General features: G+C 35.6%; 1 protein-coding gene across 4 annotated transcripts; it reads right to left on the reverse strand.

The window, feature by feature from the left end:
- Positions 1 to 372: 372 nt before the first annotated feature.
- Positions 373 to 18,121, reverse strand: LOC149842675 (E3 ubiquitin-protein ligase BIG BROTHER-like). Of its 4 annotated transcripts, none has more exons than XR_016430799.1 (8): positions 18,077 to 18,116; positions 17,312 to 17,505; positions 15,263 to 15,527; positions 3,065 to 3,105; positions 2,913 to 2,957; positions 2,775 to 2,817; positions 1,285 to 1,393; positions 373 to 636 (listed from the first exon to the last, which is right to left on the reverse strand). XR_016430799.1 is itself a non-coding variant. In XM_089999350.1 (8 exons), the coding sequence occupies exons 2-8, from the start codon at positions 17,438 to 17,440 to the stop codon at positions 598 to 600; spliced, it is 756 nt and encodes a 251-aa protein (XP_089855476.1). In that variant the 5' UTR covers positions 17,441 to 17,485; positions 18,077 to 18,121; the 3' UTR covers positions 373 to 597. The 4 variants fall into 4 exon arrangements, 3 of the variants coding, with proteins under 3 accessions (XP_089855476.1, XP_089855477.1, XP_089855474.1); XM_089999350.1 differs by having other exon boundaries at positions 2,690 to 2,817; positions 17,312 to 17,485; positions 18,077 to 18,121; XM_089999351.1 differs by having other exon boundaries at positions 2,690 to 2,817; positions 3,065 to 3,102.
- Positions 18,122 to 20,126: the final 2,005 nt, after the last annotated feature.

Raw genomic sequence — 20,126 nt, forward strand, 5'->3', positions numbered from 1 at the left:
AGCAGCTCCAAAATAAAGTTGCTCTAACTTGTGACCATCTAATATGACTCAACTTTGAATCGACGATAAAAGATTGCATATCTAAGCCCTGAATTTAAAGAGGAAAAAAAAGAAAGAAAAATCCACAATAGTTGAAAGAAATCCTGCAGTTTTACATGTCCAGTCTGGGACTGTAATTGGATTTGGGGCGAACACAAAGCTTTGGTTTCTTTGGCTACTTTATGAAATATGGATATATCTCCACTTTGGGTTCATAGCGGTGGAGAGCTTGAGCTAACAAAGGCTACTACTGGTTTAGAGTTTCAAATTAAAATAGTAGATCCCTCTGAAAAACAAGACAGTGAATCACATAATTTTGGCAAATGAAGACCATCAAGAATCTCTCTAAGATATAATAATCTCCCAAATGTCTAATGTACCTCCATATGGCGTAAACAAAGACAATTTTAACTAATACAACAGGCAATCAAGCCTATTCAAAGATACATTTTCACATATCTTTATTTATCCTTTCCAAAACCATATTTATATACATCCCTGAGAATAACCGACAGTTTCGCCACACTAGAACTAGATGTGGAAGGCCATTGGAGCAGGTCAGGAACCAAATACCTCATAGTAGCATACAGGGCATACCTAATTGACATTGAACAGTAGAATTCAGCTCAAGTTGAATTTGATAATTCATTATTACTGATACTAGAATGATTAAGTAATTAACACTGACAAAGGCAACAAGCATGGGCAGCAGCTAAGCTAATTATGATGATGAATTCACAATGATAAAAATGATTTTTTCATTATACATGGGTTCATGAATGAAAATGCACTTCCTGCTTCCCAGGAATTGCACAAGTGTTACATCCCCAGCAATAATACCGAGCCAGAGTTTTCATTATAAGGAACCTTCTCTATAAAAAGCAAAAACCTTCCCTAAGGTTCAACTATAAATATTTTACCCCGCCAAACTAGATTCATTCATTTTCGTTCCAAAACTGATCGTCCCAATTTGAATAGACTACAAAACTGATAGCCCAGCATCTTCTATCCCCTTTGCTTTAGATAGTCCTTGTTTTGATCAATGCATACTTTGGTTGTATAAATAGGGAGGAGATAAAAATTGGGGACTTTGGACAGAGTTTCAGAGCACAAAACTCATGGCATCTTCTAGACCACTACCAGAGGAACTCAACAGCTAACTATAATGTGTTTGATTAAACCAACATGGTAGTGTTGATGATGACAAGGAGACTAATAATTTCAATGTAATACATAGCAGTTTACCTTATTGACTCGCAGCCAACGAGTGGCGCAATCAGCATGATATAAATGTTGACAAGGCAAAGTGATTAAATTGTCGCCCCTTTTGTATTCCATGCAACATATAACACATCTGCAAAATATATGCAAAGACAAGACAAGACAAGACAAGTCATTTACGTCTGCAACATGAAGATTACAGAGAACCAAAACACATTACAAGATTGCAACAAGATTGCAGGATTGGCAGATTGGTTGAAGAGATAATAAGGATACAAGAAAAGCTGAAAAAAAGGCCATATACAAAAGAATACCTTCTCTTACTCCCAGACTAAAAGAGACTAAAAGAAAGTTTGACTTGACCCTTTTAACCAGAGTCGGATAATGATTTCTCATACCCTTATTCTGCATTGTGCTTCAAAAAAGTAAAATATCTGGTGATCAATATGAATTGGGAACAGGATCAAATCAAACCTTGCTGGCTTTATCCCAAGTCCAGGACTGCTGCATCCTGGGCATCACCAAGGTCCTGGACTACATTCCCCCATTGCTAAAAAGGGCCAGAGCAAGATATACCAGGTTCAAATCCCAGGCGACAAGAACTGAAGTTTGACTTTGAACATTATTATGAACTCTGTCTTGTATCAGTCTTCTATGACTATGCAATAGTGACAAGGTTCATTATACAGCTTCCCAGCAATTAATGGCTTAGAAACTAATCCCACTCCCCATGACAAACACTCAATTGGACCATTTATAGAGGCCTAACACAATTCACCTTGCAAACTTCTGACGAGGACCCAGACTTCCCGACCCTTGACTCGCGAGTCACTGGTTTGGCTCAGTAACTCAGCTGGTTTAAGATTCTACAATTTTTAGTGTCACTACACAAATAAGACATGGAAATAATCAAACTCCAAGCTGCAAAATCACTAAACCTATCACATGACATCAATAACTGAACTATACAAGTATGCACCTACACATGATTATTAATGTTTATGATTTAACAATATTTGATTCTTCATAACAAGTACCTTACTGTGAAGGTTGTGCATTAAAACAGTAAAATGGATGATAGAAAAAACATAAGAGACATCCAGATCAGTGACCCCGAATCAAGACTGGGTTTTGCCAACTATGATTCATTCCATTATGTTCTAGAGGTCGATTACCATTCAAGCATTACAGGTTGTTATTAATTGGTAAACACATGTCATGAATCAGAAAAGCTTTGTCTCACTTAACACCAATGGACTGTCCAATATGCTCTCATAATCTGATTATCAAGCAAAGAAGTTGCTAACAGAAGCAGCAGTTATCACAATACTCCAATGCACTGTTGATAAAAAAAAAGTGGGGCAGTTGTTACTGAGGGCAACACATAATTATTGTGGTAGTATATATAAAGCATATTCATGGATCTTACTGATCACGCTTGCTATTTCTGGAGAATAATCCTCCTGCCTTGTACTTTGAAGATGGTAAATATGAAATTAACTCATCAGACAGACCTCTAGAGTGTGTGCCAATGGCCTCTCCTAGTGATTGCAATTCCTAACATGGAATGCTTGTGTTAATAAACAATGAATCTATGAGTATATTGTGTGAAACAAAGGCAGCAATTAGCTCTAAAAAAAACTGAAATGTACCTCATAAGTCATATTGTCCGGGTTGATATCATCTTGATTGACCGTCTGCACACATGCAGATCAAAGTTACATTTCCTTATGCTGAAAATATGGCAGTCTGGCAGAGTTATGCACAAGCTTCAGACGCATGGATAAAGAAAACTGTTAATCACCTGAGAAGTGCTAGCTGTAGAGTTTGTTTCCTTATTGCCTGCTGAATATGAAACACATTCTACCAGTCAGAGGATCACACAAACCTTGCACAAAAGGACAGATCTTATTCTGTGGTCAAATTTAAATGACTGTGACTATAAGGATAGAAAAATATGACAACATACATAAGCTTCAGTACAAATAAAGACACTTAGTTTTGACAAAAAGAACAAGACATTCAGAAAAGAGATGTCGAGGGGATCCTAACAAGCGTGAATGTCTGTCTAGCTATACATTTTTTCATTGTTCTACATTAGAAGCTTTAACACACATGAATACATGCACATATAGATAGATAGAGTACAGAATTATTTGTAGACCTCATCTGTTGATATTTTATTGAATGATTTTTGTGGATCAAAACCTACAGATATGGTCTACATAGTATATTTAGTAAAGAAATATTTTTTAGATCACATGATTGTGGTGTGTAAATAGGTTACTAGAGAAATTAAAAATATTACGGCCAAACAACTAGATCCAAAAGCATGTTTCTAACAAACAAACAATAATGAATACATCTATGGGTTGGGTTAAGTAGATAAAGCTTGAACCTATGATTTTCTACCAGATAGCACAGTTCTATAAATAGTAGCAAACACCCCATTGGTTTTTTGGCTTTTTTCAATTAATTTATGGATCAAGCCTACCGATATATGATCTATATAGCTTGTTTAGTAAGAAACAAGTGTGTGCATCTACATATGAAAGTATGCATGTCACGGTTGTGAAAGTGTCTTAAAAAAGACACTATGATCAAGACACGATGTTCTTGATGGAAAACAAGTGCACAAATGCACAATAAGAGCACTTAGAACACTTGTTAAGGCATAAAAATGAATGAAAAACTTTATTAGATCACACTTAGGCTTTGACCCAAAGCCTTAAGAAAATACAAAGGAGAGGGACTCTATTTATAGAGCATTGAAGAGCATTTAGTGGGCCTTGGAGGGGCTCCACATGTAGTCGTTGGAGCCCCTCCAACGGTCACAAATGTGACCGTTGGAGGGGCCCAACGACTATATGTGGGCCCCCCAAGGTACACAAAATACATATATTAAAAAGAAAAAGAAAACAAATAAGAGAAAATAAAAATATACAAACATATTCAAAAGATGAATATGCGTAAAAAGAGGAAAAGACTAAAATACCCCTACGGCTGATATATATTTATATATACATAATTAGATAGATACATGTACATATATATGAAATATATATGTATCTCTCTTTATATATATAAAATATATATGAGCATTACAATGATAATGGATTACAATTTAACACCCCTTGAAACTTAGGGCATGATGACTGAAAGTTTGCCAAGAAGGAAGTTGAACCGTGGAGAACACGGTGCTTTGGTGAAGAAATTCGCCAACTGATATTCTGAAGTTACATATGGAAGATCTATGACTCTTTTGAGATATTACAAACGGAAGATCTATGACTCCTTTGAGATATGCTTCTCGAACATAGTGACGGTCCATCTCAATGTGTTTAGTCCACTCATGAAATGTATGATTTTTTACTATAAATTGTACTCTTGTTATCACAACATAGCTTGGTGGGCCCTTATACATTGATCCCCATGTCTTCTAATAGCTGATGAATCCATACAATTTCCATGATAGTAGTTGCCATGACTCGATATTCAAGTTCAGTAGAGGATAAAGACACTTTTTGCTGCTTCTTGCATCTCCACGAGATTAGTGAGTCTCCTAAAAACACACAAAAATCAGTAGTGGAGTGACGGTCATTTGGGTCACCTCCCCAGTCAGAGTCAGTATAAGCAATTAATTTCAATTCAGAAGAAGAGGATAAAAATACTCCCTTATTTAGTGTACCCTTTATGTATCTGATGATCCGTAAAATGACACTCATGTGAACCGATATTGGTGCATGTTGAAATTGACTTGCAGTATGAACTGCATGAGAAATATCTGGTATAGTAATACTTAGATATATCAATGATCCTACAAGCTGCCTGTAGGAAGTGAGATCTGAGAGAGGAATGCCATCATCAATTTTCATTTTGGCTCCTACTATAGCAGAAGTTTCACAAACTTTATCATCAGTAATACTTGACTTGTCAAGAATCCCAGAGGCAAGCTTAGTTTGAGATAAAAAATACCCTCTATGAGAGTATGCCACTTCAATACCTAGAAAATAGGTTAGAAATTCCAAATCAGACATTTCAAATATATCCTTTAAAATTGATTTTATGATTTTAACTCCTTTAGTATCACTTCCAGTTATTAGCATATCATCCACATACAAAAGCAGAATGACTATCCCTGCATTGGTTTTTCTAACAAACAGAGCAGTGTCAGTGAAATAGGATGAGAAACCATTTTCTAACATTACAAAATTAAATCTATTATACCAAGCCTTGGAGGCTTGTTTTAAACCATAAAGTGCTTTTCGAAGGCGAAGCACTTTCTCTTTGGGAGTCTCCATTCCTGACGGGGCATACATATACTTCTTCATTTAGATCACCATTTAAAAAGGCGTTCTTAACATCCATTTGATAGATGTTCTATTTGTTAATTGAGGCAACAGTGATGAAGCATCTGACACTGACCATTCAGACTACAGGGGCAAATGTTTCCTCATAGTCAATCCCGTATTCTTGACTATATCCCTTCGCAACTAGCCGAGCTTTATATCTCTCAAGAGATCCGTTGCTCTTAGTTTTTACCTTAAATACCCATCTACACCCTATTGCTTTCTTACCCTTTGGAAGATCTTAGAATTCCCAAGTTTTCGCCCTGTTGAGAGCTGTAAGCTCACATTTCATCTCTTTTAACCATTCATGATTCTTTTTGGCTTCTTCAAAGTTTCTAGGTTCTATATAGGAGTGAATGGCGCTAAGACAAGCTCGATGTTTATGTGTAAAAGAATCATATGAGATGAACCTAGAAGGCACCTTTCTATTTCTCTGAGTTCTTCGTAGGTTTTCTTCATTTGTTGAAGTAGAGCCACTAGGTTCACTGTATTTTTTAATTGCACTTCTAAATTGTTTTTGTCTCTATGAGTAATGTTATAGGATCTCTCGATGCTCCTTCATCACTGTGTTGGTAGGTAGATGGATGAAAGGAAATATTTTCCTCATTTTCATTATCATTATCATCATTATGAGTGAGTTCATCATCACTATCATCATCTTTCACTAACAGCTCAAATAAAAAAGAATAATCCATATTTTCTTTATAAGATTCACTTTTCTCAAAACCATTAACATTTTCTAGAAAACTCACATTTCTGGAAACATATAACTTATCATTCTTAACATCATAACATCAAAACCCTTTTTGGGTTTCGGAATATCCAAGAAAAGCACATGCAATGGCTTTCAGTGAGAGTTTGTCGTTCTTGTCAGTAAGAACAAAGCATTTGCAACCGAAAATTCTCAACCGACTATAGTCAGGTTCTTTGACATACAACATTTCGAAAGGTGAGATTTTGTTCAAATTTTTAGATGGTAGTCGATTTATAAAATAGACAGATGTTAAGGCAGCTTCGGCCCAAAAACCTTTTAGGATGTTTTGAAAAATAAGAAGGGTTCGAGTTGTCTCTATTATATGTCTATGCTTTCTTTCGGCTAATCTATTTTGCTGAGGAGTTTTTGGACAAGATCTTTGATGAAGAATACCATGACTTTCAAGATAAATTTTGAATTCACTTGAAAGATATTCTCCCCCAGAGTCAGTTTTGAAAATTTTTAGGTTTCCATTAAATTGATTTTTAATCATCATATGATAGGTTTTGAAAGTCGAAAAGACTTCATATTTGTGCTTAAGAAAAAATATCCAACAATATCTTGTGTAGTCGTCAACAAAAATTACATAATACGCAAAACCTCCTTTTGATAAAACTGGTGCTGGTCCCCATCATCCGAATGAACAACTTCAAAAGGTTTTGTTGTAAACATAGATCTTTGACAAAAATGTATCTTTTTCATTTTTCCAAGAATACAATCGTTACAAGTGAAATCACTTTTACATAGGTGTTTATCAAAAGGTAAGTAGATTTTTTTTACAACATTTGGATGTCCAAGTCGCTTGTGCCATACATTAATATCCTTTTGTTGGACAACATTACAAAAAGGGTTCTTTGGAATTTGAAGGGAATTAACATAGTATAGATCTCCCTTCCTAGAGCCTTCACCAATCAACCTCCCAGACCGGCGATCCTGTATCCAACATTTGTTAGATGAAAATTTTATATCACACCTATAATCCGAGAATTGAGAAACCGAAAGCAAGTTTAAGTTTAATTTTGGTATAAATCTAATTTTTGGGATAAAGAACCCTTGTTTTTCAAAATTTCCAATTCTTTTTACTTCAAGAGATGTTCCATCCGCGGTTGAAACAAAGGATGATGAGAGATTGTTTGAGTATTTGAAAAATGTACTAATACTTGGGGACATATGAAATGAAGCACCTGAATCTAAAAGCCAAGAGGTCTTACCGGAAGGTGAAGAGGTTGACATTGTGGCTCTGAAAATTGCCCATTTGAAAAGAGGTTGAAGTGCATCCATAATTTGTTGTAACGAGAAAGCTCCATTTGAAAATGACGATCACTCTTCCTTTTGAGGTTGGGATGTGGTAGCCATAGCCAACAACTTCTTCCACTTTGGACAAATTGGCTTGATGTGCCCCGATTCCTTACAAAAGTGGCACACAAGCTTGTTATAATCTCTCTTTCTGCCTTTACCACTTGTACCTTGTCTTTGATTCTTGAAGTGGGGAGGCTTGTAGGTTCTTAAATTGTTCTCCGGTCTTGAGACGACATTAACACCTTCACTTTCTTCATGGTTGAAAGATGTTGCTAGAACACTTGGGTTATTTTTGCTTATGCTCATACGAGTCTCTTCCCCACTTAGTTTTGTAATTACATCTTTAAGAGAGGGGGAAGTGAAAGAGGATAGAAGAGAGGATCAAATTTGCTCGAATTCGGGCCTAAGCCTAATTAAAAAGTTAAAAAAGCGATCCTCTTCTAATTGTTTATGCCTAAGTTTAATAGCTTCTCCACTCCATTTGGGCTCAAGCATAACAAGCTCATCCCAAATAGACGATAATTCCACGAAATACTCTCTAATAGTCATTTCGCTTTGTTGAAGGGTCAAGGCCCTTTTTTGAAGATAATACTTGTGGGACAAATCCCTTGAAGTGTACATCTTTTCAAGGTATTCCCACGCTTGAGAAGCTTTCTTGAACTTGATGATGTTGGCATTAATCTTTGTCTCAACGGATGAGAAAATCCATGATAGGATTTTGAAATTCCTCATCTCCCATTCTTCATGTCTCTTACTATAGTCTTCAAGAGCCTTGGCTCTTTCTTCTCCTTCAAGGATCTTTATTTTTCCTTGTTCTATCAATGTGATTTTAGGCTTCGATTACAGAATCAAGCCTTGGACATAGCCCCAAAGCCCTTTTCCTTTAATATGGGCCTATGCTTTTGACCCAAACATGATAATTGGAGCCATTAAGTTTAAAACCAAAAGAGAAATGAAAATCTTTTTCACCCATTAGAGAGGAGAAATGAGAGAAAGAGATACGTACTACAAAAGAATTTTAGATCTTTCTTGGTAAAAGAGGTTTCTAAAATATTGGATGAAGAGAAGAGTCCACGCCAATCACTAAAATTTTAAGGGCACGTTTTTTGAGGCACCCGAAAAAGGTGAGGAACCACATGATCTTCTTTCTTCAACCTTTTGTGTACAAAGGCACAACCCACAATATCTCACAAATGCACTAAGGCATAAAAATGAATGGAAAACTTTATTAGATCACACATAGGCTTTGACCCAAAGCCTTAAGAAAAATACAAAGGAAAGGCGCTCTATTTATAGAGCATTGAAGAGCATTTAGTGCCCCCCCCCCAAGGTACACAAAATACATATATTAAAAATAAAAAAGAAAAGAAATAAGAGAAAATAAAAATATACAAACATATTCAAAAGATGAATATGCGTAAAAAGAGAAAAAGACTAAAATACCCGTACGGCTGATATATATTTATATATATAATTAGATAGATACATGTACATATATATGAAATATATATGTATATGTATCTCTCTTTATATATATAAAATATATATGAGCATTACAATGATAATGGATTACAACTTAACAACGGTCACCAATATAGGCCTCGATGATATCTTGGCAAGGAATTTCTTGAGATATAATAAATTTTTCTCTAATATAGGAAAAAATTGGGAAAATCTTGGTGTTTAACAATTATAAATGTAAAAGTAATACAAAAATTAGGAAAGAATGGATTTGCTGACATTTTTCTGCAAAAGTGTCTGAAAGGTAGAAAAGCTTTTAAAACATAAAAAGTAGTAAAAACATATTCAAATCTTATAAAAACTAAGATAAATACAAAAAGTATTGTGACAATATCATGAAAATTTCCATTTGAATCATTTTTTCACTATATCATGATAAATCACAAAGTTCTAAAAATAACATCTTTATTTGTGACTATAATACACACACACACACACACACACACACACATATATATATATATATATATATATATATATATATATATACAAAGAAAAAGACTAGCCGAGACCATGATGAAATATTCTAAATACCTTGAATTTTAAAGTGCTTAAGAGCTTCACAGAAATGACATTTCTATTTCAGATGTGAAACCATTCAACTTGAATCTTTTGAAAATAACCCAGAGAAGAAGGCAACAGCGAAGGGAAAGAGTGAAAACAAAGCCATGAGTCAAGAGTTGACCATAATAGGATAAAGCCATATAAATAGTTAACATCTTTAGGATAGTAGATGATTGTTTTAGTAATGTGTATTGAAATGAAATGGGGATCTTCGAAACACGAGCTTAGATTAACAAGAGCAAGTGTCAAGAATGACACTAAAGCATAACCCTTAAAAAGGTTATAATTGGAAACAAAATAAAAATAAAAATGTATTCTTTATTGATATGAAAAACCAATTGCTTAAGAAGCATTGGAGTAAAATACAAGAGGGGCTGCACCCCTTTATATACACAGCTGAAAGAGGACTCAATAGAGCTGTTCGGCACAGTCCAACAGCTCTATTTAGAGCTGTTGGAATGTGTCAGTCCAACAACTCTATTAAGAGCTGTTGGACTGTGTCAGTCCAACAACTCTATTGCTAGTCAAGTCTGGACAGGACTTGACTAGCAACAGTCATTCTAGTTCAAACTGAACTAGATGACATAAAGACAAAAAATAAAAATAAAGGAAAAAAATTATAGAAAAGAAAGAAATGAAAAATGTATTTATATATATAATAATATAATATTATTATATATACATATATGTACAGTTTTACATTTTAACACTCCCCCTCAAACTTACGGTACAATGAGCGAAAGTTTGTCTAAGAGAAAGTGAAATCGGGGAGCAACGAGAGGCTTTGTAAAGAAGTCTGCTAACTGATATTCTGAAGTGACATATGGCAGATCAATTATCCCGTGTAGATATTCCTCTCTGACGTAGTGACAATCCATTTCGATGTGTTTGGTGCATTCGTGGAATGTTCTGTTACTGGCAATGTAGATCGCACTTTTGTTGTCACAACACATTTGTGAAGCCTTTGTTGCTTCAACTCCCATGTCAGCAAGCAGTCGTCGGAGCCAAACTATTTCCATGGTCGTGGTTGCCATGACTCTGTATTCAACTTCGGTGGATCTGCTTTTTACACCTCCACGAGATTAATGATTCCCCTAAAAAGACACAAAAGCCAGTGGTTGAGTGTCTGTTATTGGGATCACCTCCCCAATCAGCATCAGTATATGCAATTAAATCAAGAGAAGAGGTGGAAGATAAAAAAAGTCCTCGTGAAAGAGAGGACTTGATGTATCGGATAATACGCATGACTGCTCCCATATGAACAGAAGTAGGAGCATGTTGAAATTGACTTGCTGTATGAACAACATGTGCTATATCTGGTCTGGTAATGGATAGATAGGAAAGTGCCCCGACAAGCTGTCTGTAAGGAGTAGGGTCTGCAAGAAGTTCTCCATCATCAATCTTCATTTTAACATTAACAACTTCTGGAGTGTCGACTTTCTTATCATCAGTAATACCAGACCTGAAAACAATATCAAAAGCAAATTTAGTCTGAGATAATAAATATCCTCTAGGAGAATAAGCAACTTCAATGCCAAAAAAATATCTCAACAAGCCCAAATCAGTCATTTCAAAATGAGATTTAAGAAGTGTTTTGATTGTTTCAACTCCCTGTTTATCGCTTCCGGTGATGATCATATCATCCACATAGAGAAGAAGCACAATGATCCCTGCATCAGAATTCTTAATAAACAAAGCAGTGTCAGTTAAACAGAATTGAAAACCAATATCAATCATAACACGACTAAACCTATCATACCAAGCTTTTGGTGCTTGTTTAAGTCCATAAAGAGTTTTTTCTAAAAGGACTTTACCCTTAGGAATACTTAGACCAGGAGGGGGTTCCATATATACTTCTTCAACTAGCTTCCATTTAAAAAAGCATTTTTGACATCCATTTGAAAAATAGACCATTTTTTGATAGAAGCTAAGACAATTAAGGTTCGGACAGTAGTCATACGAGCCACCGGAGCAAAGGTTTCTTCATAATCAATCCCATATTCTTGGGCATAACCTTTGGCTACTAAACGGGCTTTATATCTTTCAAGAGTACCATCACTCTTGGTTTTAATTTTATAAACCCATCGACATCCTATAGTTTTCTTCCCTGGAGGAAGATCTTGAATATTCCATGTAGAAGCTTTTTCAAGTGCATCTAATTCAGCTTTCATGGCTTCTATCCATTTGATATCATTTTTTGCTTGAAAATATGTGGATGGTTCTTCATATGAGTGAATTAATGCAATAACTGCCCTATATGTGGGTGAGAAAGACTCGTATGATACAAACTTTCCTGGAGGCCTCGAGATTCGGGTTGATTGTCTAGTTGGAATGTTAGAATATTTCTCAAGTGCACATGGAGGATTAGACTCTTGTCGCCTGGAATATTGAATACTAGTATCTCTATGAACTTCTTCATTTTCAACATTAAGATCAATAATTCTTTGATCATCATCAAAGTTACAGTCAAGGTCATATTCATCAGATGTTGATGTTAGATCTAGCAAAAAGGAGTACTCAGTGACGTAGTTTATTATTTTTGAAGTCAAAACATCTATAACCTTTCTGGTTTTCAGCATATCCTAAAAAGGCACAGGGAATCGCACGAGGGGAAAGTTTATCATTTTTGTCAGTAAATATGAAACATTTGCACCCAAATATTCTTAGTCTAGAGTAGTCTGGAGAAATGTTCATAAGTTTTTCAATGGGAGTGATATTTTGTAACGAAGAAGATGACATCCTATTAATGAGATAGGTGGCAGTTAAGGCAGCTTCTGCCCAAAAGTCTTTCGGGACTTGATTTGCTATTAATAAAGTCCTAGTGGTTTCTATAATATGGCGATGTTTTCGTTCTGCCAGTCCATTTTGTTGAGGTGTATAAGGACAAGATCTTTGATGTGTGATGCCATGCAATTTAAGATAATTTTGAAAATATGTGGATAAAAACTCTCCCCCTGAATCTATGCGAAAAATAGTAATATCATTTTGAAACTTGTTTTTAACCATATTATGAAAAGTTTGAAAGTATGAAAATACTTCAGACTTATGTTTGAGAAAGTACATCCACGTATGTCGGGAGAAATCATCGACAAAAATAACATAGTAAACAAATCCTCCTTTAGAAATTACTGGTGCAGGACCCCAAACATCCGAGTGTATTAATTCAAGTGGTTTTGAAGAGAAAAAGGTTCTGTTCTGAAATGGTAATCTTTTCATTTTGCCGAGAATACAATCTTTACAATCAAATGATTCAGAGTTACAAAATTTTCCTAGATTTGGAAAATGTTGGATTTTGGCTATATGTGGGTGACCAAGTCTCTTATGTCACAGTTCTAACTCTATTTTTTGAATATTATAACAAAAAGCTTTCTTCGGCATTTCCAAAAAATTCATGTAATAGAGTCCTCCTTCTCTATGGCCTTCCCCAATCAGCTTGCCTGACTGGCGATCCTGTACCCAATAACCATGAGAAGAAAAAGAAATATTACACCCATAATCAGAAATTTGAGATACAGATAAAAGATTTAAATTTAATTTAGGAACATGTCTAATTTCTGGAATAAAAAAATTTTTTGTTTTATAAATTTTTTCAAAATTTCCTATTCCTTCTATTTCAAGAGAAGTCCCATCAGCAGTAAAGACCTTTGACACACTTGTTTTATTTTTAACACATTTGGATAGACTTTGATTATTTGGGGTCATATGAAAAGATGCACCAGAGTCAAGAAGCCAAGAAATTTTACCTAGATCAGAAAAAGATGAGGCTGCTGCGCCGGTTGAAGCTTCAGATGAGAAAGAGGCACCTTTGATGAGAGGCTGAAGAATCTCCATTAGTTGGGCCAGGGAAACTGGTGCATCCTGATCTTTAGGCTCTGATCCTGCAATTGCAGCTCTTTTTTCTCTCAGCTCCTTAAGTTTGGGACATTGTGGCCTGTAGTGTCCCGGTTCATGACAGTGATGACAAATAACTTTCTTCTTATCATAGTCACCATTTTGTCGGTTAAAGTGAGGAGGCCTATATGATCGAACATGATTCCCTGGTCTAGACACGGCTAAAACGGAATCATCTTCAATTTTTAAAGAACCTTTCCGGAGATGATTTTCTTCCATTGTTAACTCTTCAATAGTTTCAACAATAGAAGGAATTTTTCCCCGGTGAAGTAGGGCCGATTTAGTGGTTTCAAATTCCGGCCTTAATCCAGTGATAAACTGGTAAAAATGTTCAGCATCGAGTTGTTTCTGACGAAGCTCGATGTCTTCGGCACAATGCCACTTTGGTTCTAAAAGGGAAAGTTCTTCCCAAAGTTCGGACAACCCATTGTAATATTCACGAATAGTTTTGTCTCCTTGTGTCATCATTCAAACTTTTTCTTGGAGGTTGCACACGTGTGCAATATCTTTAAGGGAATACATATTCTTAAGGTATTCCCATGCCTTATCAGCATGATCAAATTTGGCAAGACTTGAGCATTTTTTAATGTCAACGCTATTGATAAGCCATGACATTATCTTCGCATGAGATATTCTCCATTCTTTCCATTTCTTCTCGTATGAGGCAATAGCCTTGATTTTCTCTTCTTCCGATAGAGGGACCTCTTTATCTCCCTCCTTTTTAGTAAGAGATAGCTTAGGTTCCGAATCGGAACCATCCACAATCCCCCATAAGCCTTTTCTCCATATATGGTATTTCATGATTGAAGCCCATGTTACATAGTTCGTATCGCTTAGTTTCATAGGCATGATGGTGACTTTATCATTGTCATCCATCGATTACAAGGAGAGAAAGAATAGGGATAGAAGAGAAACAAGAAGGAAAATGAAAAAGAAAGAAAAAAAATACAACAAGATGTGAAATCTTCTCCAATGAAGTGATAAAACACTTCTCTTCAAGTGGCGAACACTTTTGCAAACGGGCACGGAAACCGAGGCAGCTTTTCCTCAAGATTTAGTACTTCCGCGGCTCTGATACCATGAAATGAAATGGGGATCTTCGAAACACGAGCTTAGATTAACAAGAGCAAGTGTCAAGAATGACACTAAAGCATAACCCTTAAAAAGGGTATAACTGGAAACAAAATAAAAATAAAAATGTATTCTTTATTGATATGAAAAACCAATTGCTTAAGAAGCATTGGAGTAAAATACAAGAGGGGCTGCACCCCTTTATATACACAGCTGAAAGAGGACTCAATAGAGCTGTTCGGCACAGTCCAACAGCTCTATTTAGAGCTGTTGGAATGTGTCAGTCCAACAGCTCTATTGCTAGTCAAGTCTGGACAGGACTTGACTAGCAACAGTCACTCTAGTTCAAACTGAACTAGATGACATAAAGACAAAAAATAAAAATAAAGGAAAAAAATTACAGAAAAGAAAGAAATGAAAAATGTATTTATATATATATAATAATATAATATTGTTATATATACATATATGTACAATTTTACATTTTAACATAACCAATGAAAAAAAGAAGTGAACTAGAAAAATCAATACTCAGATAATGTCAAACCCATACCCGAAGTATCTCCTATTATTTCAGATCTAGCAGCTTCTTTGATGGAGGGTCCATCTGTTTGATTCTCCATCACTTGCAAAGCAATAGCCAGTGCTTCATCATTTGCAAATTGCGATTCAACATTTTCTGCATTCAAATTATCTCCCTTAGGTAAAATCCTTCTCTCATCACCATTCTGATGATGATCGCTATTAGAACCAGCACTTGAAGAAGAACCGAGGTGATGATTTCCGTAGCTTGTTTCAAATGACCGATAAACAGTTTCCTGCAATAGACTTACCTGGGTGAGCAATGAAACTAATGCAAAAGTATGTAAGCCAAATGTTAGGAAGAAAGAAAAAATGAATTCACTGATAAAGTTTACAAGCAAATGTAAAAGAAAAGAGGCAAAAAATGCTTTGGTAGTGACTAAAGCACCAACTACCTAATGAATATCCAGCTAAGGAATCCTCACGGGATTTCAGACATGGATGGGTTCTTCAGAGAGTATAGTTCAAAAATATTTTTTTTTACCATGACTTGATGATTTAACATGTATTACATGGGAAAGTTGGCAGTTAGATATTTTTCTTGAGATGTCACTCAATAATCTCGTGCAGAGTTTTCTGGTCAAAATTCTGAATCCTTAGAAAAAGAGGAAAGACATGGATTGACTAAAAACTTTAAAGAGATTAAGTCATATTCACTAAAAAATCTCTAAAAAAAAAGTCATATTCACTAAAAATGATGTATCCATCCTGCCTATCATGTGGAAGGGAAAAGTACAGTAGACAAATTTCTCAAGCATGTGCATGTGTGTCTATGCGTGTTTGTGCAAGTTGACCTTCACATCCAATTTAGTACAACATCAAATACTGCTACTTTAAAAGAATCTACTATAATTATCTGGCATGCCACCAATAAAAGAGGAGGACCATTCTCAAAAGTAAAAACACAATTGTGGATATCATCCTTTCTTATAAATATAATAAGATGACTTAGCCAATGTCAAGCCATCTACTTAACAAAACTAGGGAAAGAAACACCATTTCATAAAAGCAGCAATGTGACGTTGCTAGTGTTTGTCTAGGTCTCTAGATATTTAGCTTTACACTTCAAAATAAATATTAAGGAAGACAACAATCTGGCCCTTTCTTGAAGATATAAGGCCTCTCCTTTTTGTAAGTCTTTGATCCAGAAACGGAGTAACAATGCATGTCTACTCAACACATGTGCACATGCTTATGCACACTTTTGCTGTTAGTATCTGCATCATAATAGATATATGATTGCACGAAACAGCTAAGACATAGCATGCCAACTGCATGTTCTGCAAAAAGTTTGTGAGCGACAAATGTATTCTTCAAAAAGGAAGTTTTTTTTTTTACTATAACTAAGTCTGTTATTTTATTTGCCATTGACATGGCAACCCACTACATATAACATGCAGATCATTGTTAAAATCAACATTCAACCGACACACATTGCACTAAACATTTTAGCAACCAAGCAGCTTGGAGGATAGCAGGAGTCATGAATGGTAGAAATCGAAGCATATTTCCTATTATACACAAATATGAAGATGCAAACAGTTCACTAAAACAACATATAATAGGCTTTACATTCACAATCTGTTCACTAGTGTGAACATCATAACCATCACATCTCTAAACATGAAAGAACAGCCAGAAAGGTATAGCAACTAACTCCAACAAGTGGGAGAGACGCTCCACAAAACTTTCCAATCTTCAATAGTAAGAATTCCGATGCCAAGAGTGGCCAAGTATTCTGTAGAACCAAAAATTTGCATTCCCACCCAAAGCAGTGGTCACCATCAATCTTGGCCATCAGCCTCTTAGAAACCAACAGCTTGAAAAACACAATGGAGCACGTCTCTGTTCTACTCTCATCATTTTCAAGAACGAACAAAATTGACAGAAACCCATATTTACACAAGCACAAACTCCAAATAACTAATAAGAACAGGAGTATATGATGAAAAAAAATTGAAGCCTTAAAGTTAACCCAAAAAGATGAAAAAAAAACCTAAAAAGGAATAATTTTGGCCACCTGATCCTGAAGAATCTGCGCAAGCGCAAAATCGCTATCAAGATGTTCATATCCATCAAAATGTTCCTCAATTCTGTGGGGCAACCCCGATCTCACATAATGAACCTTCACTTCCTGACCACTCTGCATCTCGATTTATTCTCAATGAATTTTGCTCACAATTTCACCGAAAATCTGATACATGACCAGCAAAACTACAATTATAAACCACAACGAGTTCAGATAAAATCACAAAAAAAAAACACAGCATGGACAGTGAGATAAAGTTTTAGAACCCCCTGAGACCAAAATACGCTCACACCCCCACCACTAAATCATGCAATCCAGTTCTAAAGCAACTCAAACATGCGGAGTAACTTGGGGTTTCAAAGATCGCTCTCAATCCCACTCAGAACCCAAAAATTCGACAAAATTCGCAGTCACGCAAGACGTAACGGATTCCTGCACGGAATCACGCACAAATGGCCTCAGAAACGTGAATTGCATTCTTTTCCACCAATTCTATTCCAGAGATCCCAAAACTCATGCAGGAAACACATAATTCTAACAGTAACTACGGCATCAACGAAGCCCCCACGACGAACGCTAAAACACATCAACGATTCGAAGGCACAGATTCAAAATCATACACAAAGAGAACACCAAAAAGATAAGGATTTCGATTCCAATCACTTATGCAATGCATAATTCGAAGGAGAGAGAGAGAGAGAGAGAGAGAGAGAGAGAGAGAGAGAGAGAGAGAGAGAGAGAGAGAGAACCAAAAACCTTAATTTCTTTCACCAGCCTTCTTGCAGAACAACAAGCAATCTGAGAGCCCGACAATGATTTATAGTGGCCTCATAAAATTAATAAGTCGGTAAAAAATGAAAAAATCTTGTGGGGTTGAACTGTGAAGGGAAATGATTAAACCAGTGTCGGGTTCTTAGAAAATTCCAAAGGAGAGAGAGAGAGAGAGAGAGAGAGAGATTCAAATGATGCAACCCTCCGTACCTCACTCTGCCGACGGATCGGGCATGACCCGATTCCTACTAAAATCCAATCTAATAGGATCTGGGTTCAAACTCCAAAGGATATAAGCCCAATTAGTTGATCAGGTCAGGTTTGGTATCTGAGTATTATATGGAGGTGAGGGTTTCCCTTCATTATATATAAAAAAAAAACTTGCACCAAAGGGGTTTGATCTAGTGGGAGACCTAGGCTGCTAGATGGGAAGTTTAGGTTCAGATTCAGAAAAAAATCCAATTTTTTTGTGGTTTTTTTCATGCAAAAAAAACTTTTTTTCCAGTTTTAGTGGATCTAGCATCATTATATGCATCATGGATCTAGCATTAGCATATGCATTATGAATGTGGAGTCAATCTTGCTAAATTGGATCTCATTCAAATTTATCATGAAAGGCAGTTTTCTACCTTTGGTAAAGGCTTATAACATGTAAGAGAGAGGTTCATAGTTCAAATCTCATTGTTGTCTTGTGTTAAAATACATCATGGAATAAGACTAATCATCATGGTAGATGTTGACCATCATGGGTTGATGCATTGTAGATTCAGACTGACATATAGCTTTACTGATCAAAGGTGAAGATTGCCACTGATTTGAATAGACAATCGAGGAGTTGTAAATCATGTCAATGCTCCTCCCCAGGTTTCGCTTGTTGAATTTAGAATCAAACATAATAGTGTGTCCCTTAATCGAATCAAGACCAAGATCTTGCTCTAATACCAATTGTCATAAATTTATCGCTGGCTGGATTTACAAAGAAAGTTACCAAGCTACATTTATCCCTACCAGATATCTAAAAGATGCTGAAAAAAGCAAAAAACAATAAGAAATTAAATTATCATGAATTAAACAAAGAAAATTAACTAGAATTTATCTCATTTCTAAAGAAGATTTTCTTATTCTAACCAAAACAAACTTCCTTTTAAGGTAACTTTCTAATTAAAAGATAAAATCTATCTTAAAACATAAGTATTTAATATAATGATTTAAATACAAAAATATTCAAAATAACAAATAAAGATTCAAAATGCAAATGAATCCAAATAGACCTGGGTCTTTTGCTCTGCAAAAGGTCAATTTGAAGTTAGGTTCGTTGGTGGAGACCCACCAAGGTAGGAGTTACTGACCTTATGCTTCAAACCAATATTGTCACTGATCATCATACTAAGGAGCATGTTTGTTATGGTTACAAGTGAGATGAGCAACCACAACTGAAAATCCAAAAGTTTTGATTGTTGAAGCATGTTTGCTTGGGTGCCAAGTAGGGATAAACAATCACAACTAAGCAAGTAAAATGATGTGAGCAATTTTCACAAGATTCAAGGCAGAAACAATCACAATTACAACTTGTACTTTTCATGTTTGACTAACCCTGATAAAATACCACTGCAATGGTTACCCAGTTGGTCAGGGATCTTGTGTCAATGCCAAGGCCCAGGCTTTAATCTCGCTAGTACATGGGGGTTGTCATTGCTTTATCACAATTGGGGCACGTAAGATTGGGTGATTGTGTTCTCGATGATGGTTTTCTTGTCAATAAAAAGAAAAATAATAAAATTTGAGAAAGTTTTGTGATTGTGATTTAAAATCACAAGACATGAGAAAATCCAAGAATCACATAGCATTGCAAACATATCTCAAGGTTAATCTTGATAACAACTTTTGATAAGATTCAAGAGGAAAACATTCACAAGTGATAATTATAATCATAACTTGATTTGTGATTGCGATTTGCGCAAGAAGCCAAGGAAATCCAAGAATAACAAGGCATTACAAACATGCCCTTAGGCCTCATTTTGTTTCATTATCATGT

This window comes from Nuphar pumila, chromosome 3 (assembly GCF_984573655.1).
Source record: "Nuphar pumila chromosome 3, dmNupPumi1.hap1.1, whole genome shotgun sequence".
Classification (NCBI taxonomy): Eukaryota; Viridiplantae; Streptophyta; class Magnoliopsida; order Nymphaeales; family Nymphaeaceae; genus Nuphar; species Nuphar pumila.

Excerpts from the sequence above, each read along its gene's own strand:
- LOC149842675 (XM_089999350.1), bottom strand. The coding sequence starts at position 17,440 with ATGCAGAGTGGTCAGGAAGTGAAGGTTCATTATGTGAGATCGGGGTTG. Across the intron at positions 3,106-15,262 it reads AATAATAGGAGATACTTCGG|CAGGCAATAAGGAAACAAAC; the intron begins GTATGGGTTTGA and ends TTTCATATTCAG. Across the intron at positions 637-1,284 it reads GTTGGCTGCGAGTCAATAAG|GTATGCCCTGTATGCTACTA; the intron begins GTAAACTGCTAT and ends AATGTCAATTAG.